Raw genomic sequence first — 20249 nt, forward strand, 5'->3', positions numbered from 1 at the left:
CTTTACCTCACCGCCCGTTTACCTCTTGTTTCAAAATCGATAAAATATTTATTGATGTATTTTCATCAAATTCTTAACATCTTGTCGTCCATCGAGTATTAACATTATTGTAGCATTGTTCTAATAGTGCCAAAAAAAAAACAGTGTCAAGTTTTAATTTTCAAGGAAATGATAAAGAGTTTGAAACGTGTGTTTTCCCGTTTTTCTTGAACTGCTCATGAAATGGATCATATTGTTATTTCTTGATACACTTGATGGAGACCATCCATACCAGCATCGAAATCTAGGAGTTTTTCGCATAATAGGTGGAAAAAATTACTTCCCATCTATTTTTTGTATTTACAAAATAAAAGACGTATCTTTTGACGATATGCAAACAAATATGGGTAGAGCGCCGACAGATATCTTTGACTGCTTAATCTGACTTGTATAATCAACAAAAAATTTACAAAAAAAAAATCTAAAAGAAAAAAGGAAAAAAAATGGGGGAAAAAAAAATCAAATATAGATAATGAAAATGTCTTTCCAGGTTTTACTGCCAGGAAGAAAAAAGAGAACAATCCAGACAAAGCTATGTTTTTGCACAAAATTTGCATCATTACTACAGTAACAGCATAACACTTAATACAAGATCCATAGAGGTCTTAGGTTCTCCAATTTTCCTGACAGATTCAAAAAGGTGTCTATATTTTCAATATATATAGACCTAATTCTTGTCATAAATAAACATCCCCACTTTATAGCTTACGGTGAGAACCAATGCTGACAGGAACAAAGGATAGCTGCTACCTCGAAGCAGTAACGAAACAACCAAGTCTTGTATTTTTCTGAATGGCCCGAAACCTGAAAGTTTACCACCTGCATTATTATCCGGAAGGCTGTAAGAAAGGAGCAAACCTGCATTTCCATTCTCTCGCAAGGTGGCCTGTAGCTGGATAAAGGCAGGTGAGACATGGAACTCATTAGCTTGGTGGGTTCCAGAAATCTGCCCAACATATTTTCCGATACTAGCATGAGACTCTGCTGCTAATGCTGGGCGGCCACTTATTGATCCCAGCATATTGATTAGTCGATTTCTTATTGTCATGTTACCATCCTTGTTCGCTGTCATATCTGCACCGTAAAAATGGCAGATACTTTACATTCTATGATATAATTGATAAAGCTTGCAGCAAATCTGATATGCAATGCCACCTTCATATTGGTTTGAGTTGAAGCACATGTAGATATGACACTAGCAGTTGAAGTGCACACGAAATATTGAAGCTAAGTATCAACTAGAACAACTACCAGATATCTAAGCAAAGACATTTTTTTTTTCATTTTCACATTTTCTCTAAATGTGATATCTTTACCTAGAATCGAGGTAAAAAAGATTATACCTGGTACAGATGGAATATCTTCATATTTGTTCTTGAATCCATAATCAGACACAGGTAAAACCGATAATGTATCAGCTCCAACATTTGTGTGCAGCGACTCTGTAATCCCCTTATTTGTGAGACTTTTGCCACCTTCAACCTATTTTCATGTAAGAATATCAGCCTGTAATACTATTGTAATTATCTTAAATTTTATCTAAAAATGCACTTAGAAGAAACAAGTGCCAACCTTAATATTAGCTTGGCTTAAACTGGAGAGATTGCTGCGTTCAGAATGTTCTGAAACTCCAATGCAATGGCATGGTAAATCATTATCTGTTGCATCAAAGTATTTCTCTATTTCATCAGTAAATTCAAAACTTGATGATTCAGCCTTGGATGGAAAAAAAGCATCATAGAAAATCAAGTCTTGGTCTTGTTGGCCAATATCACATTCCTTAGCAAATAAGTTCGGAGGCTTAGTTGTTTGCATACTGAGGTCATCTTCCACTTGCACATTTTGTAACAGTTTATGGTGATCAAAGCATTGGTCAGTGGACTCAAGAAACTCAGCTTCAATCCCTTTATATAACTTGCTATTCTCACCATCTCCATCAACAAAATTGGGAGCAAAACTTGCAAAGCCTTCGTTGAAATTCCAGTTTTTATCTATATCATCCTCTAAGTCATTCAGCTCAACATATTCATCACGTTGGTCTGGAGCATTTTGAGATAAATCTTTCAAGAGAATTTGTTCTCTTGAATCATCTATGACTGTTGGATCACCCTGCAAATTGGATTGTTCAAGATAGGCAAACACATCTTCCATGAAACTTTGATCTTTAAGAATCTCATCCAGAAGAATTGTAGGATCTTCTGAGTCATTGTCACTTCCTTGCCCATTAGTAAGCAGAACAGCAGTGTCTTGCTGGATAAGCATTTCCTGTCCCTAAAAGTAATCCATAGATGCAAATCATTTATAATCACATTATAGAAAGACATGACAAAAACAAAATTTTGAACTACAAATAGAAAAGATACCCAGAAAAGTAATTATGTAAACAAGGCAGCAGGAGCGTCAAGTGATTGACCAGGCCAATATAAGTATGTTCGGAAATTTACTCGCTCAACAGATGCAGAATAAATATCCTAGGATAATGAATAAGCAGCACAGGCTTAATTGAAAAAATTCATAAACATTATGCACATAACAATCTTGAGCTTTCCAAAAGAAATGCCTCAGAGACAACAGTGACAACAGTAACAATTGATCAAAGTTAGTAGTCACTGTACATTACAGCTTCAAGATTGACACACTCTGGACATTACAACTCCATGTGTTTTGCTTTTTTTTTTTTTTGCATTAAAAGTAACCACACACACACTAAATTATCATTACCATTGAAATCAAAGCGTTGAAGTTATCTACGAAATATGTGTTGACCTAATGAATACAAAAATATCACTATGGAGTGATTGCATTTGCACAATGACCCAATACTCCATTCCTATTATGTGCCATGGACCAAGGTAGAGGAATATCTCATTTATAATTAACAAAAATGTGTAAAATTCATTTGCTGTCAACCAGGATAATCAGACTAATTCCTCCGTCTGAAATTCAGCCAACTCCAGGAATTACATATTCATTTTTTGATTTGTATACTGGCAGTTAACTCTCTCAAGACTGCTTAAAGTTTGTAAAAGAAACTGAGGTTTAAAATTTTAACTGACTATTTGATCCTGCGAAATTGAAATGAAAAAGATGAAGACACATGATCAATTAGGACAATCTTAAATTCACATCCCTCTAAAACGAAGGTAAAGCTTACAAACATAAAGAAACTTGAGGGCACATACAGCACAATCCTTGCGACTCTTGTGAATGAAGTAAGCTAGAGTGTAAGTGTTTACATTGTCATTTGAAAGGGAGAAGAGAATCTGACCTCAAGGGTATGCATATGCACAATTCTGCGAATATATCAAATGAAGATAACAAGAAAGAAATTCAGTTTAGTTTATAAAGGATGGACATATCGAACTTAATTACATAAATTTCAACATTGATTTATGGATCTTTAGGCATGTTCATTGCATCTCTTCTAAAAAAGACTAGTATTGCAATTACATTTCCATAGGCCAATTTACCATTTTGATAAACCCAGCAATGCAATTACATTTTCATAGGCCAATTTGCCATTTTCATAAACCCAGCATTTTAGATACATGAAAAAAAATTGCATGCTTTAATCAAGAATATGCAAAGTAGGAAAGAACAGGAATTGTTTAATCATATTCTCCAATATGAAAAATCACAATAAATACATTATCAATCACCGAAATATCTAAAACTCCTACGATAAAACATATTCAAAACTGGAGGCTACGAAGGTCTTCATGAATATGATGGCATGGTGTTATGGAACTTTGACATTGCTGTAAATTTGAAGAATGTTGAATTATCTTGGGAAGTTATAACAATTTATAGAGAAAGGGGGCATAGAATTGTCAGATGGATGCATAAAGCAATTTTTGTGCCAATTTAATAATCTTCACTAGGTAGAGCAAGCTACCAGTTTACAAGCTCTAATCAGCAGGTAGAAGCAACCTGATTATCCTAACAATAATCATGTAATTCAACCTTGAATGCAAATTATGTTTTATTTGACCAATCTTCATGTTTTGTTCAAAACCAAAACTATTCAATGTTAGTTTTCAACATGCAGGTTCTCTGATCATATACTGGTAGTCATCATAAATATCGTCATCACGACAGCTATCAACATGTAAGCAAATTTGATGAGATCAAGATCCTACCTAAGCAAATCCAACCAAAGGGGAAGAAGTTCATAAATCTAGATCATATCTTAAGTATTGAGTTACAATATGAATATTTTACATACTAAAGTTCCAATATCATGAAGCACAGACAAATAGAATTTATGAAAAACACAATATAGATCTTAAAGTGTTCCATCTTTATATAGTAAGTAGCAACTTCAATGAGATAAATGATAATTATAAAATGGATGATAAGGACAATAATTAAAAAGGATTCCTCTACATACAAATCAAAAGGAATATATGTAGGAACAGTAAGCACAAATCCAGATGTGATAAACAAGCATAGACTCTATGAAAATGATATGGCATGAAAAAGAATTATTTAGTATAGTAAATGTCGATGATGAAAATGTCTAATTGAATATAAATATATTCTAGTCAAAGTTGTTGGAGCTAAGATCTTACATGGAATGCTAAGCAAGCATAGAATCTGACCATAGGTTTGTGACATCGTAGTCCAATTCAAATCTTACTTAAGACATGCATAACTCTGGCTTGTAAGATGTTAATGTCTAGATCATAATTTTATCTACCATACATACAAGTCTCAACTATTTAGGGTTACCACATGGATTTCATCGATCAAATTGAACCTTATGAAAGGCTGTATTACTTGTAAAATTCAAATTGTCGAATATTTTTATTCTATTATCCAGAATTTTTATTGATTTCCTCTACCTCTTACACCTTTAACTCTAATGATTCACCATTTGTAGCAATCAAATATATTCATATCATCTCAATTTAGTTTTTTTCCCTTTCATTTTATCATTTATTGTAGGTGCACCTAATCATGTACCAATCTTGAACAAAATTTATAGTACACCTAAACATATGCCAGTATTATGCAAAATTTTGGCTTTTGGCTTTTTTCAAACTAAAAATGTGAATTGAAGAACTATGAAAGCATGATTTTTCCCTTTTATTTCAAGCATGCTTAAGAAGACAGCTGACTAATGGGCTTACCTGAAGAAGATCATTGTATTCCAAGTAGTTCTGATCATGAGCATTAATGGCATCATCATCCCCAACATCCTGCATCAGGACCACTCCATTAGCCTCTTCCTCCTCCCAATCTTCCTCGACGAACGCCCCGCCATATTGAGCCCCATTCTGTGGACCAGCAGCGCTTTTTTGGAAGACCCGACACACAACATACGAATCCTTCCCCATCACCAATCCAAAAAGAAATCAATGTCAATCAATCTCAAACAGAAACACCCAAAAAAACGACTTAACAAAAACGTACCTGCGGAATCTCTGATTGCGTGAGCTCGGCATCCTCGAGGCGGTACTCGTGCATGACCCAGTTAGTTCTGGTGCCGCGTGGGGCGCGGCCGGAGTGATAAACGAGGGTCTTCTTCATGCCGACGACGCGCGCGCCACGTGAGACGGCGCGGTCCTTCCCGGTGGTCTTCCAGTACCCCTGAGCGGTGGCCCGGTTGGTGCGGGAACGGCTGGAGTACTTGCGGTCGAGCGGGCTGAAGAAGTACCACTCGAGGTCGCGGCTGCGGAGGCGGGAGAGGCCGGGGAGCTCCCACGGCTCGCATTTGTAAAGATCCACTTCGGCGATGGCATCCACGCGTAGGGCCCGACCGCAGACCCTCCGTCTGAGGTAATAGCTGACGAGCTCCTCGTCGGTCGGATGGAACCGGAACCCAGGAGCGAGGAGAGCGGCCGCAGGCGACGGCGCGGGAACAGACGAGGAGGCAGCGGTTCGCATCGATATGAGACTCAGCGGATCGGCGATCGGCGTCGGAACCGGAGGGAAGATGAAATCTACCGAGAGATCTGACTTTGCATCCTTCTCCTCGTTCGTTACATCACGAGGACTGAGGAGGGTTTGAGGAAAGCACGGAGGGGAACGCGCGGTAAGTACGAGAGAAAGCGTGCGAAGGAAGAAAGGGTGGTAGGAGGAACGGATAAGCAAGCAGAATTCCTGTACATTTAAATTGTAAATAGCATTTCAAAGTACGCATCTCGGCCGCCCGGTTTCTGCTCCAACGGTGAATTCGCTATAATTGAATTAGCAACTGGATGCCGCGGGATCCATCCCATATATTAATAGTATTAAGTAATTTTTTTTATTGAATTTCGATGAAAGGTCAATTATAATTTTTTAATTTATACTTGTCATATATAATCGTGGGATTAATCACGTGAGACGACTGAAATAGTAAATTCTATCTTTTACTGAAATGCTAAAGTATTAAGTAAATTTCTATATTTCTCATTTCACGATTTCATAATTTCGATCTTTCTTTATAGCAGTCGAGTATTGTAATCGTGCGGAACAGATTTACTAAAGTGGACAAGGATCGAATCTCGATAAAGTCGAGACACTGATCTCCTCCGTAGTGGTCAACTGTAGTTTCCGATTTACCTCCTCACAGATGGTCGTGGGATCCACCGTGTAGGACCGCTGGGGTGGTGGATTCTACCTGTTAAGGGAGAGTATAACTCGGTCAGAACTGGCCCGAAAAGTCAAGGTCTGGTCCGAGTAGATAACACGTCAGTCAGAAGGTTGACTTGGCCTCGTGTCCCGACTCAACGACTTAAGCCTGACTCGAGAAGGACGATCAACCTCCTACTCCATGCCCGAGGACGAGCTCTGACTCGGATATTCGATCCTGGGCCTCTCTCAGCTCGGTCATCTCCCAGCTCGGGCCCTCTCTCAGCTAGGTCATCTCTCAGCTCAGCCCTCTCTCAGCTCGGTCATCTCCCAGCTCGGGCCTCTCTCAGCTCAGTCATCTCTCAGCTCGACCATCTCTCAGCTTGGCCTCTTTCAACTCGGTCATCTCTTAACTCGGCCCTCTCTTAGCTCTGCCCGACTCCCTGCTCAACCTCGTTCTACCTAAACCCAACTCGGCCAATCACACAACCATAGCCCCGAGCCCAATACCAAGGTACCAAGAGCAAGAGTCTTAGCTCCTGACTCGCCGAGCACTTTGCACTTATATTAAAATCGTGTCAATTCCTGCTCAGCCCGATTCCCCTTCCTGTCTTTATCAGTCCGTCAAATCACCGCTAAGAAGTTAGAATAATTATGTGACATAATAACCTGTCCCTGTTATCACAGTATGGTGCTGAATGATGCGACTTCATGCTATTATGATAATGATGAGACATTTCTATATCCTGATGGGCAGGATCGTCTCAAGGTTTCATGAGGCTCTAGGCTAAAATTTTTTTAGACCTTTAATATATATTTTTAAATATAAAATTTTTTTCTTCATCCTTTTTCATTCAGATTTAAGACCGACACCGGTGGATTTAAAACATTTTTTAAAATAAAATATTAATTTAAAAATATATTTTTATATAAAATTTAATTTTTTAATTATTTGAGATGTAAAATTATTAATTAAATTTTTATATTCAAATTTTGTTAATAATTTTTTTTAATTGATAAAATTGTTAGATTATTTAATCTTTCTTGAGATATTGTTGACGTAAATAAGACTTTATTAAGATATTATTTTTAGAATGATGCATCAATTTAGTCATGTATTAATTTTCATGCATGCAACAACTTCTCATGCATGCAAGCATGTAGGCATGATCAGTGAATCAAATGCACGAAGCGGCATCAAATTCTCATGCGTAGTCATGCAAGCATGATGTGGCCCTGAAGAAATCGAAACACCGTAATCTTGCGAAACAAACACGTTGTTCGATTGATATAAAAAAAATTTGTATTAAAATAATTTTTTTAATAATAATGGGCCCCAATAAAATTGGGGCCCTAGGCATAGGCCTCTAAGGCCTATGCCTTAAGCTGACACTGTTGATGATACATATCTTCTTACAAAATCTCGCCGCACAGAAATTCTCCTTAATTAACAACAAGATAGGCCAATATGACTCTCTCACTCCTTCGCTTATATATAATCTCTTTTCTCTACACATACAGACACATACATGCATCTTCATCATACTACATTTTTTCTTCTAGTGATTGATTTGAGCGTCGGAGTAGTCAAGCTAGGGCATCCCTGACCTTCCCTCTCATTGTGTTGGTGCTTGCAGGCCTCGAAGCTCATCATCTCCTTCCTCTTTGCGAAGTCAACCTCGAGTGTTGCGTGGCTGGTGACGTGTCTGAGAGACGTTCTCAACAAGAACACCACCTTTTATTGAAGAATATTGCAATCTAGCGCATCAATATATTTTTTAATTTATTATATTAAATTTGTGATTAACACTCATCTATAATTTATCAGTCAACAGTCTATAATTTATGGATTATTAAATTTTCTATATTAATCATTACCCAATTTACTATCTAATTAACAAACTCACAAATTTATATTTAAAGTATGAAATATAGGGCATGATTATATTTAGAATAATATAAAGAGTATAAAGAATTTGATTTGAAGTGTTTTTGAAACGTCTAAAATTATCAATTAATTTTGATGATAGAAATCTCATAGAATTATTTTAAATCATGATCATTACACTCTTATGAAGAGCCTAACTATAATCATACCCTCACACCTAAATTTCACAGCCTTATCAAAGAGTCTAAACTTGTCATACTTACTAACACCAACAAATGATTCTTAAGACTCCCTTGATTCTTTTTGCAGAAGAAAAGACTCCCTTGATTCAAACAATATCAAGACTTAATTTTTGGACATTATAAGACCATCAACAAATTTTAATTAAAATTTTTTGACGGTCTTAGGAATGTCAGATCACTTCAAATCAATACCATTATTCTTGAAAACCTTTTTAATGTAATCATGCTCTTAGATCTAAATTCCACAATCTAAATGTAGAAATATGAATTTTTGAAATCTTTACAATCTTAAGATAATTTGACGCAAATTCATTAAAAGATTTAGGCTGGTCATACTTAACCAAAGGGTCCTAAAACTCCCCTAGTTCAAAACATATTATGATTTTGAAATTTTGAATATGATCATCAACGAGTTTCGGTCAAAATTAATTAGACCTTAGGAACTTCAAAATCATTTTAAATCAGAACCATTATACTCTTAGGAGCCTTTTGAGTGTAATTATACCCTCAAACTAATTAGATTTCATAACCTAAATTGAGAAATATGGTTTTTAAAAATATTTTAAATTTTAAGATAATTTAAAACAAATTCATTAAAATGGTTTAGGGTTATCATACTTACTCACCAACATTACCAAAGAGTTCTTATAATTCCTTTGATTCATATCTTATCAAGATTTTAAAATTTTAAATATTATAGAGTCATCAAGTTTTGGCCAAAATTCGTTGATGACCTTAAGAACCTCGAAATCACTTCAAATTAGCACTATTACACTCTTGGGAGTCTCTTGAATGACCATTTCCTCAGACCTAAATTTCACAATTTAAATTGATATATGTGAGTTTTTTAAATATTTACAACCTTAAAATAATTTAACACAAACTCATTAAAAAGTTTAGACTTATTATATTTACTCACCAACACCAATAAAGGTTTCTTAGGATTCCTCTAATTTAGACCATGTCGATTTTAAAATTCTGGACATTATACGGTCATTAGTGAGTTTTGATAAAAAAAAATCATTGATAATTATCTTAAGGTTATTAAGATTTTAAAAACTCATATCTCTCAATTTAGATCGAATCTAGATATTAAACGATGATTATACTTAGGAGACTTCTAAAAGTGTAATGATTTTGAATTGAAGTAATTTGGAGATTCCTACGACTATCAACGAGTTTCAACCAAGACTCATTGATGATTAATGTTTAGAATTTTAAAATCTTCATATAATATAAATTAGAAAAATCTTAGGAACCCTTTGGCGGTGATAGTGAATAAGTACAACAAGCATAGACACTATAAAGAACTTATGCTAAATTATCTTAAGGTCGTGAATATTTTAAAATTTCACATTTCTCAATTTAAATTATGAAATCTAAGTACGAGGGCATAATTACACTTAAGAGACTTCTAATATTGTGATTGTCTTGATTTGAAGTGATTCTGAAATTCATAAGATCATCAATCATTAATAATCCTATAATGTTCTAAAATCTTAATACTGAAGTGAGTGATATGAAAACTTACTTATGCGATTCAGTAAAATGCTAATATATTAACATCATAATTACGCGGAAATTTACGATAAAAATCTATCTACATTATCCGCAAGTGGCAACGAGCGTTCAGAAAAAAAAAACCACTCAGGAAGTGTCAAGATCACCCACGCGAAAATGGCCCTTTCCAACCAAACATTTCATTATAGGCATCTCTTTTCAAAAATCTTCCCGAATCCATTGATGAGTAATCTCACGCACCATCACAAAAGGGTGCTTAAAGAAAACAATTGCTTTCAGAAGAAACAAAACCCCAACAATTAGCTAGAATAATCCCTCGACTCAGCCTTCTCCACATGCACTCGCTAATTAAGCAGTCCCAACTAAATTAGCACACAGCGATAGCTTTCACAGGAGAAAAAGGGGAGCTGCGACTGGCAGTTGTCACCAGAATATGCTTAGATGCTAAGGGAAACAGATACCTGAAGTGATGGAGATAAAGTGACAATCGAGATAGTGGAGTATATCCTAAGAAGATGCTGTCCCAGTAGTCTTGCAGCTTTTCTGTTCACTATAAAATGAGTCTTCGCATCACACACAAGTATACTTTATCTTTAGGATTGAGTCATCGTACAGATGTAGCTGATGTTGCTTTTCTGTTAAGTGTAATATTGGTGGATTGATCCAGCTGATGGATTAGCAGGAGGAATTAATTGTTCTCTCCTCCAGGGCAATTCAAACCTTTGGCACTCCCTGAGCTTCTCGCCATGGCCTCTCCTGATGCTTCCAGTGGAGTTGAGATCAGAGAAATAAGAGGAAAGGCTCCATCACGCTTGCTGAATGGAGACAGCTCGGAAAGAAGAGTCTCAGCAGTGAATTCAACTGTTTGTGTTTTTCTTTTTCTAATGTAGAGGTTGAAGAAACAAAGTTAAACGTAGCTGTGGTGTATTTTTTTTTAACACAAATAAAGATTTGCTGAAATTATTCCATCATGCACCCTTCATCTTCTTCTCCTTCCTAATCTCGCTGAGTCGCTTGAACTCATAGCCCTAGCCACCCGATCTTGCTGTTGCTTGTCGTTGGATCTCTCGCCGACTTCCTGGATTCACCATCAACCTCGATCGTTCCTCACCAACCAGAAATTGGGGAAGAGAAAGCTAAACTAATTTTCGTCTTTGAGAGTAAACATACAACTTATCAAGTGGGCAATTCCTATTGATCAAGTGTTAAATCTTTAAAAATAAACAGGATAGACACTTAGATTTGCACCTATATATCAATACCCTTTCCTGGGTGCGAGTAACACCATGTCTAGATCAATTTGGCATTTGTTGGCCACCAATTCAGTTAATTCCTACAAGATGATGCTTTAGTTTCTTACTGTGTTCACTTTCTTTTGCTGCTTCATTTATTTTTCCTGAACTTCGCTATTTTTACCCTTGATTTTCCATCATCGATGAACACTAATAAGGTCTAGGAAGCAAAGATAACGCACCAGTTGGTACATTGGAGGAAACATTTGAGAGGTAAGAGCCAGTAGTACTGCAAGTTCCACTAGCAGAAAAGTAATGAATTAGAGCAATGAACTACTGCTAAATGGAAATGAAGATGCTGGACGCAGCTTTGATGGCAGTAAAATAATTCCAATCAGTTGCGGCATTGACAAATAATCCGATGGCCAAATTCTGTGGATTGCCGATGGGAGTCGTGGGAGAGGCAAAGTTGGCACTGGAAGGTACGTAGAGCTAGAATTGGAAAGGGCTGCGGGGGCAGGTTGTTCTGCCGCGCGATCTTGAGGATGAACGCGGTGAGGACGACGCATGCAGCAATTAGTGTCCTTGCCGCCTCGATCGGCTCTTCCAGGAGAGCAGATTCCCCGAGTGCTTGAACATGTCGGCTCTTCACGACCATGAGCATGGCGCCGAGGAGCGAACCGGCGGGGCGCCCATTGGGCAAGAAGGGGACGGCGGGGAAGACGTACGGCCGAGATCCAGAAGATCCCGAAAGCAGGGGATCATCGTCTGATTCATTGGTCTGAAGCAAAGCAAAGCAAAATGTGATCTTTGGAGTCCCAGATCGAGTCAACGAGGGATCATTCGTCGGCGAATCGAGCAATGAAAGAGATGAGTGTCCTATTGCTATCGCGCCTCGGGACATGACGGCGGTCATGTGCTCCGATGAATTCCGACGCTGGATCACAATTATTTGACCGGACGATATGATGGATTTGGTAATCGATTCGTTAAAGTGTGGCTGTAGAATTTGTTGGAAAATTGATTATGAACGTGGATTAGTGATATGATTTAATCTCCATCGTCACGTAGATATCCCGATAAAAATACCTTTTCGGATCCCAATATCAATTATTAAATTTAAAATGGAAGGTTTAATTAGATATATTCTAAATAAAGTACATTTTCAAATGAAATCTGATATGGATCGATATGACTTGGCTAAGAATGTCAAAATCCGATCTTATTATTAGGTGACATATTGGATGGAAGATTGGACTCAAAGTCTAACAAATTTGGTCTCGAGCTCCGACTTCATTTCGCGCTCACGCTCCTAGGCGGTTAGGCCCTGACTCGACAACCGCCACATATCCAAATCCAATGTTCGACTCGGCATCCGGCTCAGTTTGGGATCTCACATCCGACTTCTCTCAAAGCCCAACTCCGGTTCAACAACCGACTCCAAGCTCTGAGTCCCAATACCTGACTCCCGAGCTTTGAGTCCAAGCCACCCTGCCAAGTCTCCTCCCCGCCGCATCAAGTCTTGCCTCTGTCTCATGGCCTATCTCAACTGACCTTGACTTAGGCTCTCTCTGTTGCTCGTGTTTTGCCTCAATGTTTGACACCGCGCTCAATCGACTTTGCTCTCTTCATTTCCTTATTTAGTTGGACATGCAAGCTATCGTCAGAAGAACACATACAATCATATGAGATATCGAATAGCTCACCTACCCCATTAATATAACATGATAGCGCAGTTTGATGTCGTATTAAATATGGGTGATAGGATTTTTCACTACTATGGTAGCGATGGGATGTTCTTCTTACCCAGATAGGACATCTCCTCGATATGATAAGATCTTCATTGAGGAATATTTAAATTTTCTTTAATTAAAATACGATAATTTTTTTATTTTTCTCTTTCATAAGTCTAGATATATAACCCCCTCTCGCGGATACAAGTATGCACACGACATCCACAAACATTCTTTCCTCATTCACACATTTTCTTCTCCCTCTCCGTTTGAGCATCTGACTTGAGCGTTGGAGCGATTGAACCAAGACATCCTTGGCCTCCATTCTCACTCTCTTCTTCCCTCTTGCAGTTTAGATCTTGGTGGCATGTCAAAGTTAATTATATACCATCTTTCTTTGTTGCTCATGGGTATCATCTTGACTGTCAACCTACAAGTCAGATGGCCGATGACTCATTCGGAAGGTGATCTCAGACAGAAACAAAATCCAAGTAAAGAGATATTGTGTGTTTTTCATGAATGAGCATCGTGTTCTTTCATGAATGAATATTTTATTGATTGGGAAGGGATGTGATTTACATCATCCAGTTCAATTAAGATGTACGAGATTTAATTGAACCAAAAAAAGTAACATCTTTCACATTTTTATTTCATTCATTTAATTCAATACAAAGTAAGCATTGAATTTCATATATATATTTGAAGAGTTTGAAATATTTCTTATCCTGCTTCGGTTCGAGAAGCAAGCATTAGTTGCTTGGAGCATATCGTCATTGGGAGTTAATTCTCGTTCGAGAGTCCAGACTAATTATACGATTTGTACTTTTTTTTTTTCTATAATTTAGCTGAAAATTAAAAAACGTCCTTCTTCTTATTCGTATATTCAAAAGAAAATCTTTCTTTAAAACAAACTATTAAAACCCCTGTATGATGTTTGTCAAATCAGCCGCGCAACTTATTTTCTTTGATTTTTTATTGCCTATCTTTTTAGTTTTTGATTTTTTTTAATATGCTGACTAGAAGAGAACAAAGTAAATGCAAAAAAGAAAAAAAAAAGTAAGTAAAGAAAGATAACACAAAAAATAAAAACAACTATGTTTTTCTTTAATTTTTTAATAGTTACTTATAAGATAAAATAAAAAAACAAAAGTTTTAATAAAAATTTATCTTAAAGTTACTTTGACTAAAGTAGCTAAAGTGATATTATTTTGTACAGAACAATTTTTAAAAAGAATTACTTTGATCAAAGAATATTTTGGTTAAGATAAATATTAAATATAAGTGGGGGCGTTATTTGATAATTTTAAGAGGGGTCTTTTTTTATTTTTTTGGCATTCAAATTTGACAAATTAGCAAAGTAGCTTCAATATTTTTAAACATATTTAAAAAATTACCTATTCCTCACATATGCTAAAATATTATATTTTATTCAATATATATCTTATAAAATAAAAATAAAGTGCCCCTAATTTAAATGGACTCGAACTAAGAAGTAATTGTCTGATAAATAATAAATATGTTGAAAGGGTTCTTTTACCTTCTTCCTTTGTTATTAATACAATAAAAATTGCCTAATTATAATAACTTAACACTTATTATATACTCCAAAGATGATTTAATGGCAATCTTAACATTATTATTATATTCAAATTATAGGCATCAGTTAAAAAATACCTTTAAGGGGTCAAACTTTATTAGATTAGAGTGGAAGATGATTATTATCTCTTAATTAACTAATGTGTAAACAGATCGAGTAAGATCACAAAAATAAAATAGAAGAAGTAATTAGCGGATGCGTTATGGTTACGTGAGTTAAGTAGGTCTCACTTTTTCTCCGCTCGAGCCTCGTGCAAATTAATGGCGATCCATGTTCTTCCAAACGCTTCTGCGCACGGAACGGAAAGCAACCAGCTGTTTCACTCGAATTGACTTCTCCCCGACCATGTTTCCCAGCCACTGCTGCATGGCTTATCCTAATCTTTAAATTAAAGAGCAATTAGCTTCTAATTGAATAAATTAGAAAGTAAGGGCGATTCGATGATCAGGATGCATGATTGATTAAGCAGGTGGTGGAAGCAAGCAAGCAAGCAGGGGCAGTCCCGCCATGGACGAAGGCGACGGCCACAGTGGTCTCAAAGTGCGGCGTTCGGCGCAATATCGTTACTTTAATCGTCCCTGCGTGCTTTCTTAAACCCCATCGACCTTCAAAAGTCCCCAGTGGAAACGCCACCATTACTCCGCCATCAATGCCCTGCTCCCTCCCAACGCTACATCCTTACCCTCCTTGTCACGCTCTCCTCCTCTATAAATTGCCCCCCGGCGTCGCGGCCCCATCCTGAATCCTGACCCAGTTCATCATCATAGCGAGAACGGCGCGTGGGTGCATGGCGTCGTCGACGAGCACGGGAGTGGGCTCGCCGTGCGGCGCGTGCAAGTTCCTGCGGCGGCGGTGCACGCAGGAGTGCGTCTTCGCGCCGTACTTTGACTCGGAGCAGTCGCCGGCGCAGTTCGCCGCCATCCACAAGGTGTTCGGGGCCAGCAACGTGTCCAAGCTGCTGGCGCAGCTGCCGGTTCACCTGCGCTGCGACGCGGTCGTCACCGTCGCCTACGAGGCGCAGGCGCGGATCAGGGATCCCGTCTACGGATGCGTCGCCCACATCTTCGCCCTCCAAAAACAGGTCACAAACACACACACAAACACATAATTAATTGACGCAAGAGTTAAAATTGTTTGATGCGATCAGGTGGCGATACTGCAAGCGCAGTTGATGCAGGTGAAGGCGCAGTTGGCTTACCAGGCGACGCTGCCGCAGGCTGCAAACGGGGGATCAGATGGGGATCGCGTGCTGATGCAGCTGCAGGTCATGGGCTGTAAGGAGGAGCCACACCATCACTTCGGGGAGCTCCATGCCATGGCTCAGAGATTGATGAGGAGCTGAAAGTTAATCACACATAGATAAATAAAGCAGAAACAACAACTTGAAGAAGTGTATTCATATGATCCGAGATCACTGAATCAACCGGGTACTTTTCACTTGAGGATTTGAATCCAAAGTAGGGAGTAACAACTGTTCTATTTGAGTCTTCCATTGATAAGTCAGTTAATTACAGTGTGTGTCTGTTGTAGATGAATTAGGGTTTGTTCAAATCTGGTGGTGAAGTGATAAATGCGCGTTTATTTTATTAAATTATGTTAGTGTCAATTTGTTGGAATTTTAAAGTTTCAAATTCCTTATGGAAATTTTAAGACAAGTTGTTTTAAACATCTTGTGCTTAGTTAAAAGGCAATTGACTTAAATATGATTTCCAAAGATCTTTGCTTAGGTGAGAAAAGCCTATAAGAGTTGAGCTTAGAATATGAACTAAGTGACTGTGGTTGGAGTTCCAAGAATATAGTTAATTATTAATTAATTAATTAAAACATTAATTGATAGATGGAAATGTTTTAGAGTTTAATATACTTATAGACAGACTTTTAGTACAATTAAATCTTTGGCTGATTGGAAAAAAAAAGGGCAAAAAATAAAATAAACTAGACACTTATATTTAAAACATTACAAGAGAGTCATATTTGAGAAATGACACTTCCTTTTTTACTTCTCATAATTTCTCTTACCCCGCTACTCAAATTACAATATATATATATATATATATATATATATATATATACTTGTTTTTATAATAATTTTATTTTAAAAAGTATTAAAATTTATAAATCCTATTCTGTTTAATAACTCTGGGTTGGTACATTTTTTTTATTTTATAACAATTTAAATTAAATTCACAAATCATAATTTTTATAATATTTTTTAAATATGAATTTTATAAATATAAATCATATATGGATCTTATAAAAAAAGTTCATATGCTAACTTTTATAATATTCACTGTATATTTTTTTTTAAAAAAATGAAACTAAAGTTAATAACTTTAACAAAATAGTAATTTTTGAGAATAGCTCGTCTACTGTTTTAAATAAGATTTTAGATAAGAACAAAATATTATTTATGAGATCATTTGCTAACTTTATCAAACTTGTTTTTTTCTATATATTTTGTACTTCTTTATTCTATTGCTACATCTTTGGCCCTCTCAGGAAACAAGTTGCGTGTTTGAAGGAAAACTGCACAGACTTAGAGGCGTTTCTAATTGTCTATGCCAATATTTGAGCACGATAAATTAATGCGTCTAATCTCAAATAGCTTTGTGATTTGTGTATGAATTAAGGAGTTAATTAATGCTCTCTAAGCACCATCTATCCTAGCAAGTTAATTGAATAATCATGCACGTTGCTAGCTGCTCCAGAAAATTCAAGCTCTTGAGAGGCAATAACGGTGCCTCACAACGTTGACTAAATTGATATGCTATAAGCCTAATATGCTTTTAATTATCTAGCTAAGAACATCATATAAATATTGTTTAGAGTAATCAAGCATTATTTTGCTCTATTTTTTTAATCTCAAATGTGATCATAAGAATCCAATATATGGTCGTTTTTTCTCTCTGTAGTACGATCATATATAACACAATTGTTTTAGGTAATTAATTAATCCTCTAAAAGTAAAATTCGATCCTTTTATTGCTCCTTCACACTGCACTACACCTGAGGAAAACCTACGTAGGAGCTAGCAATTAACAAGTTCGACTACTGCTTGGTGTCAGGCCGTCGGAGGCCGGAAACCGGAAACGTCGGCCCAACTGTTCCCGGCGGGCTCGGGCCGATACTAATCGGCCGGTGATGATGGCCATGGGCGGCGGCGGCGGCTGCCTCTTTGCGATGCTGGGCTCTCTCCAGGTGGAGTTGCATGTCGGCCTCGGCCTTTTTGACCTTCGCCATCTCGTGGGCAATATCCTTCTCTTCTTTGGTGGTGGCCTTGGCCTTCTCCGCCGTCTCTTCCGCCTTGGCCTCGTACTTCTTCATCTTCGCCTTCACCGTGCTCACCATGTCCTTCGCCTTCTCCTTCGCCGCTTGCATCTTGGCGCGCCTCCTGATCGATCTCGCAATTAATCAGTGTAAAGCTACTAACTGGCTTCTGGCTTCACTATACGTGCGTTGAGTGGACTACGTGGGGCGCATGCAGACTGCTTCAAGAGGCAGCTTCGAGTACACGTGGTGGCAACCATTGTCGTGTTTATGAAACTATGAAATTCAGATTAAGGTCCTGTTTGGGTCGCTGCCGAGGTGCATTGGGTTGGCAGCGGCGGCTGCGAGAGGCGACCTCCCGTGCTGGGCCGCCGCTTGCGCTCTTGCAAGGTCTGCTGCCATGGTCGACGGTTGCATGGGACTGTCGCAGGCGGCGGTGCGAGGCGACCTCGCGGGTGGGGTCATTTCCCGCGGACCGCCGTAGCACGCGGTTGTGAAATGTACCATGAGCATGAGCAAAAATTAGACTTTGACTCTTACAAGAAAGGGAAAAAAAAGTTGTTTTTCGTCCAATTTAAATGGATGAAAAAATATTTAAAAAATAATCCAATAATAAATTGTTAAATCTGTCTATTTATTAAATAGATAAGCGAGGAATATAATTCATCTGTTTTTTATGAAATAAATATGAAAAAAAATTCAGTTGAGGCAAAGGGTACGATTACCACCGACCTCGAGGCTGTGTCACGTGGCCTCATGCCATTGGTTTTGGCGACGACCACCGACCACTTCCCCGTTCCCAACTCCCTCGTACTATTTAATTCACTTGCTCCTCTCCTCTTTGTCTCTTTCTTGGGTTGCAAACCTTCGTAGCGTGAGGAACGCGTCGAGGTATCCATTAATCGAGTCGACTCAGCTCTATATAAAGCCAGGCACCATTCATCCATCCAATTGTGCCAGCTCCATTTGAAACATAACATCTTTCGATCAGTAGAATTAAGGAGGATGTCGGATCAGGCTGATCAATTACAGCACGAGATTGTGAAGGACCGAGGGCCCTTCGATTTCATGGGGAAGAAGGAGGACGAGGAGATCAGGGAGGAAGACGTGCACGATCACGTGATTCTGGTCACCGGAAGTGATCAGTACGGCCAGGTTCAGGTAAAGGAGGGCAAGGAAGATAGTCTTCTTCAAAAGCTTCACCGGTCCGACAGTTCTAGGGCCGGTTCGGTAAGTTTACCTGATCAATAACCTCACCGAATTACATACGTCGTGATTTGTAATATATTTGTGCAGTCAGGTGACGAAGAAGTGGAAGGAGAGAAGAACAAGAAGAAGGATAAGAAAAATATAGAGGAAAAGATTGTCATCGACGACGAGGGGAGGAAGGAAGAAGTGGAGGACACGGAGGTGGTGGTGGAGAAGGTGGAGACCATCAGAGTGGAGCAGTCGGCGGTGGCACCGGAGGAAGAGCAGAAGAAAGGGTTCCTGGAGAAGATCAAGGAGAAGCTCCCGGGCAACCTGGGGAAGATAATGGAGAAGTTGCCAGGCTATCACAAGGTTAATCAGGAGAAAGAGGGAGCTAATTAATTAAGAAGAACTAGTACTGCTCCTTCTAGTGATCACATGATCACTAGAACTAGAATAAAGTATATCTTTGGATATAAATTTACGTAGCTTCTGTGTGTTTCTAGCTTGTGCTTAGATTGATTAATTTCTGGGTGTTTTGTCATGCTTTTGAATGTTCAAGAGAACAGAATGTGATATGATGATCGACCAGTACTGTAAATCTGTGTATCCTCATATATATTTACCGCCTTCAGTTCACTGCTTACACATTTTCTGGAAATAAAGTTTTTCTGCATGCGATCGGACTTGTTCGAATTCCATCGAAATGAGTTATATTATTTGAACTTATAAGATCAGTTTAAACAATTAATCTAATTCACCTGAAATATTGAGGTTTTAATTTCTTTGGTTTGGATTGTGAAATTTTTTTATTTTTAATTTATAAATTTCGAGTTAATCCAAGCCGTGTAGGGCTTTAATTTGCAATCCTCGTACAAATAAGATTCCTTGGTTTGGTTTGGTTTGGTTTTCTTTCCAATAAACATTTATGATCTTTCCAATAGTTTTCTGTTTAGAAACTAAACAAGATACACGAAATGAACA

At 37.8% G+C, this 20249-nt stretch overlaps 3 protein-coding genes across 3 annotated transcripts; 2 read left to right on the top strand and 1 right to left on the bottom strand.

Moving 5' to 3' along the window:
- Positions 1-576: 576 nt before the first annotated feature.
- Positions 577-6059, bottom strand: LOC141835546 (NAC domain-containing protein 53-like). The gene is made up of 5 exons (XM_074722951.1): positions 5455-6059; positions 5172-5369; positions 1612-2310; positions 1383-1521; positions 577-1113 (listed from the first exon to the last, which is right to left on the bottom strand). The coding sequence occupies exons 1-5, from the start codon at positions 5926-5928 to the stop codon at positions 707-709; spliced, it is 1917 nt and encodes a 638-aa protein (XP_074579052.1). The 5' UTR covers positions 5929-6059; the 3' UTR covers positions 577-706.
- Positions 6060-15597: 9538 nt separating this feature from the next.
- LOC141813699 (LOB domain-containing protein 16-like) lies at positions 15598-16380 on the top strand. Its single transcript, XM_074701676.1, has 2 exons — positions 15598-15891; positions 15958-16380. Exons 1-2 carry the CDS (start codon positions 15598-15600, stop codon positions 16150-16152), a joined length of 489 nt encoding a protein of 162 aa, XP_074557777.1. The 3' UTR covers positions 16153-16380.
- Positions 16381-19082: 2702 nt separating this feature from the next.
- Positions 19083-19667, top strand: LOC141821938 (uncharacterized). Its single transcript, XM_074709367.1, has 2 exons — positions 19083-19307; positions 19374-19667. Exons 1-2 carry the CDS (start codon positions 19083-19085, stop codon positions 19665-19667), a joined length of 519 nt encoding a protein of 172 aa, XP_074565468.1.
- The last annotated feature ends 582 nt before the right edge of the window (positions 19668-20249 follow it).

This window comes from Curcuma longa, chromosome 1, assembly GCF_044706935.1.
Source record: "Curcuma longa cultivar G26 ecotype Majalengka, Jawa Barat chromosome 1, ITB_CL_G26_1.1, whole genome shotgun sequence".
In the NCBI taxonomy this organism is placed as follows: Eukaryota; Viridiplantae; Streptophyta; class Magnoliopsida; order Zingiberales; family Zingiberaceae; genus Curcuma; species Curcuma longa.

Excerpts from the sequence above, each read along its gene's own strand:
- LOC141835546 (XM_074722951.1), bottom strand. The coding sequence starts at position 5,928 with ATGCGAACCGCTGCCTCCTCGTCTGTTCCCGCGCCGTCGCCTGCGGCC. Across the intron at positions 5,370-5,454 it reads CGCAATCAGAGATTCCGCAG|GATTCGTATGTTGTGTGTCG; the intron begins GTACGTTTTTGT and ends GTGATGGGGAAG. Across the intron at positions 1,114-1,382 it reads AGATATTCCATCTGTACCAG|ATATGACAGCGAACAAGGAT; the intron begins GTATAATCTTTT and ends TTTACGGTGCAG.
- LOC141813699 (XM_074701676.1), top strand. The coding sequence starts at position 15,598 with ATGGCGTCGTCGACGAGCACGGGAGTGGGCTCGCCGTGCGGCGCGTGC. Across the intron at positions 15,892-15,957 it reads TCTTCGCCCTCCAAAAACAG|GTGGCGATACTGCAAGCGCA; the intron begins GTCACAAACACA and ends TGATGCGATCAG.
- LOC141821938 (XM_074709367.1), top strand. The coding sequence starts at position 19,083 with ATGTCGGATCAGGCTGATCAATTACAGCACGAGATTGTGAAGGACCGA. Across the intron at positions 19,308-19,373 it reads ACAGTTCTAGGGCCGGTTCG|TCAGGTGACGAAGAAGTGGA; the intron begins GTAAGTTTACCT and ends ATATTTGTGCAG.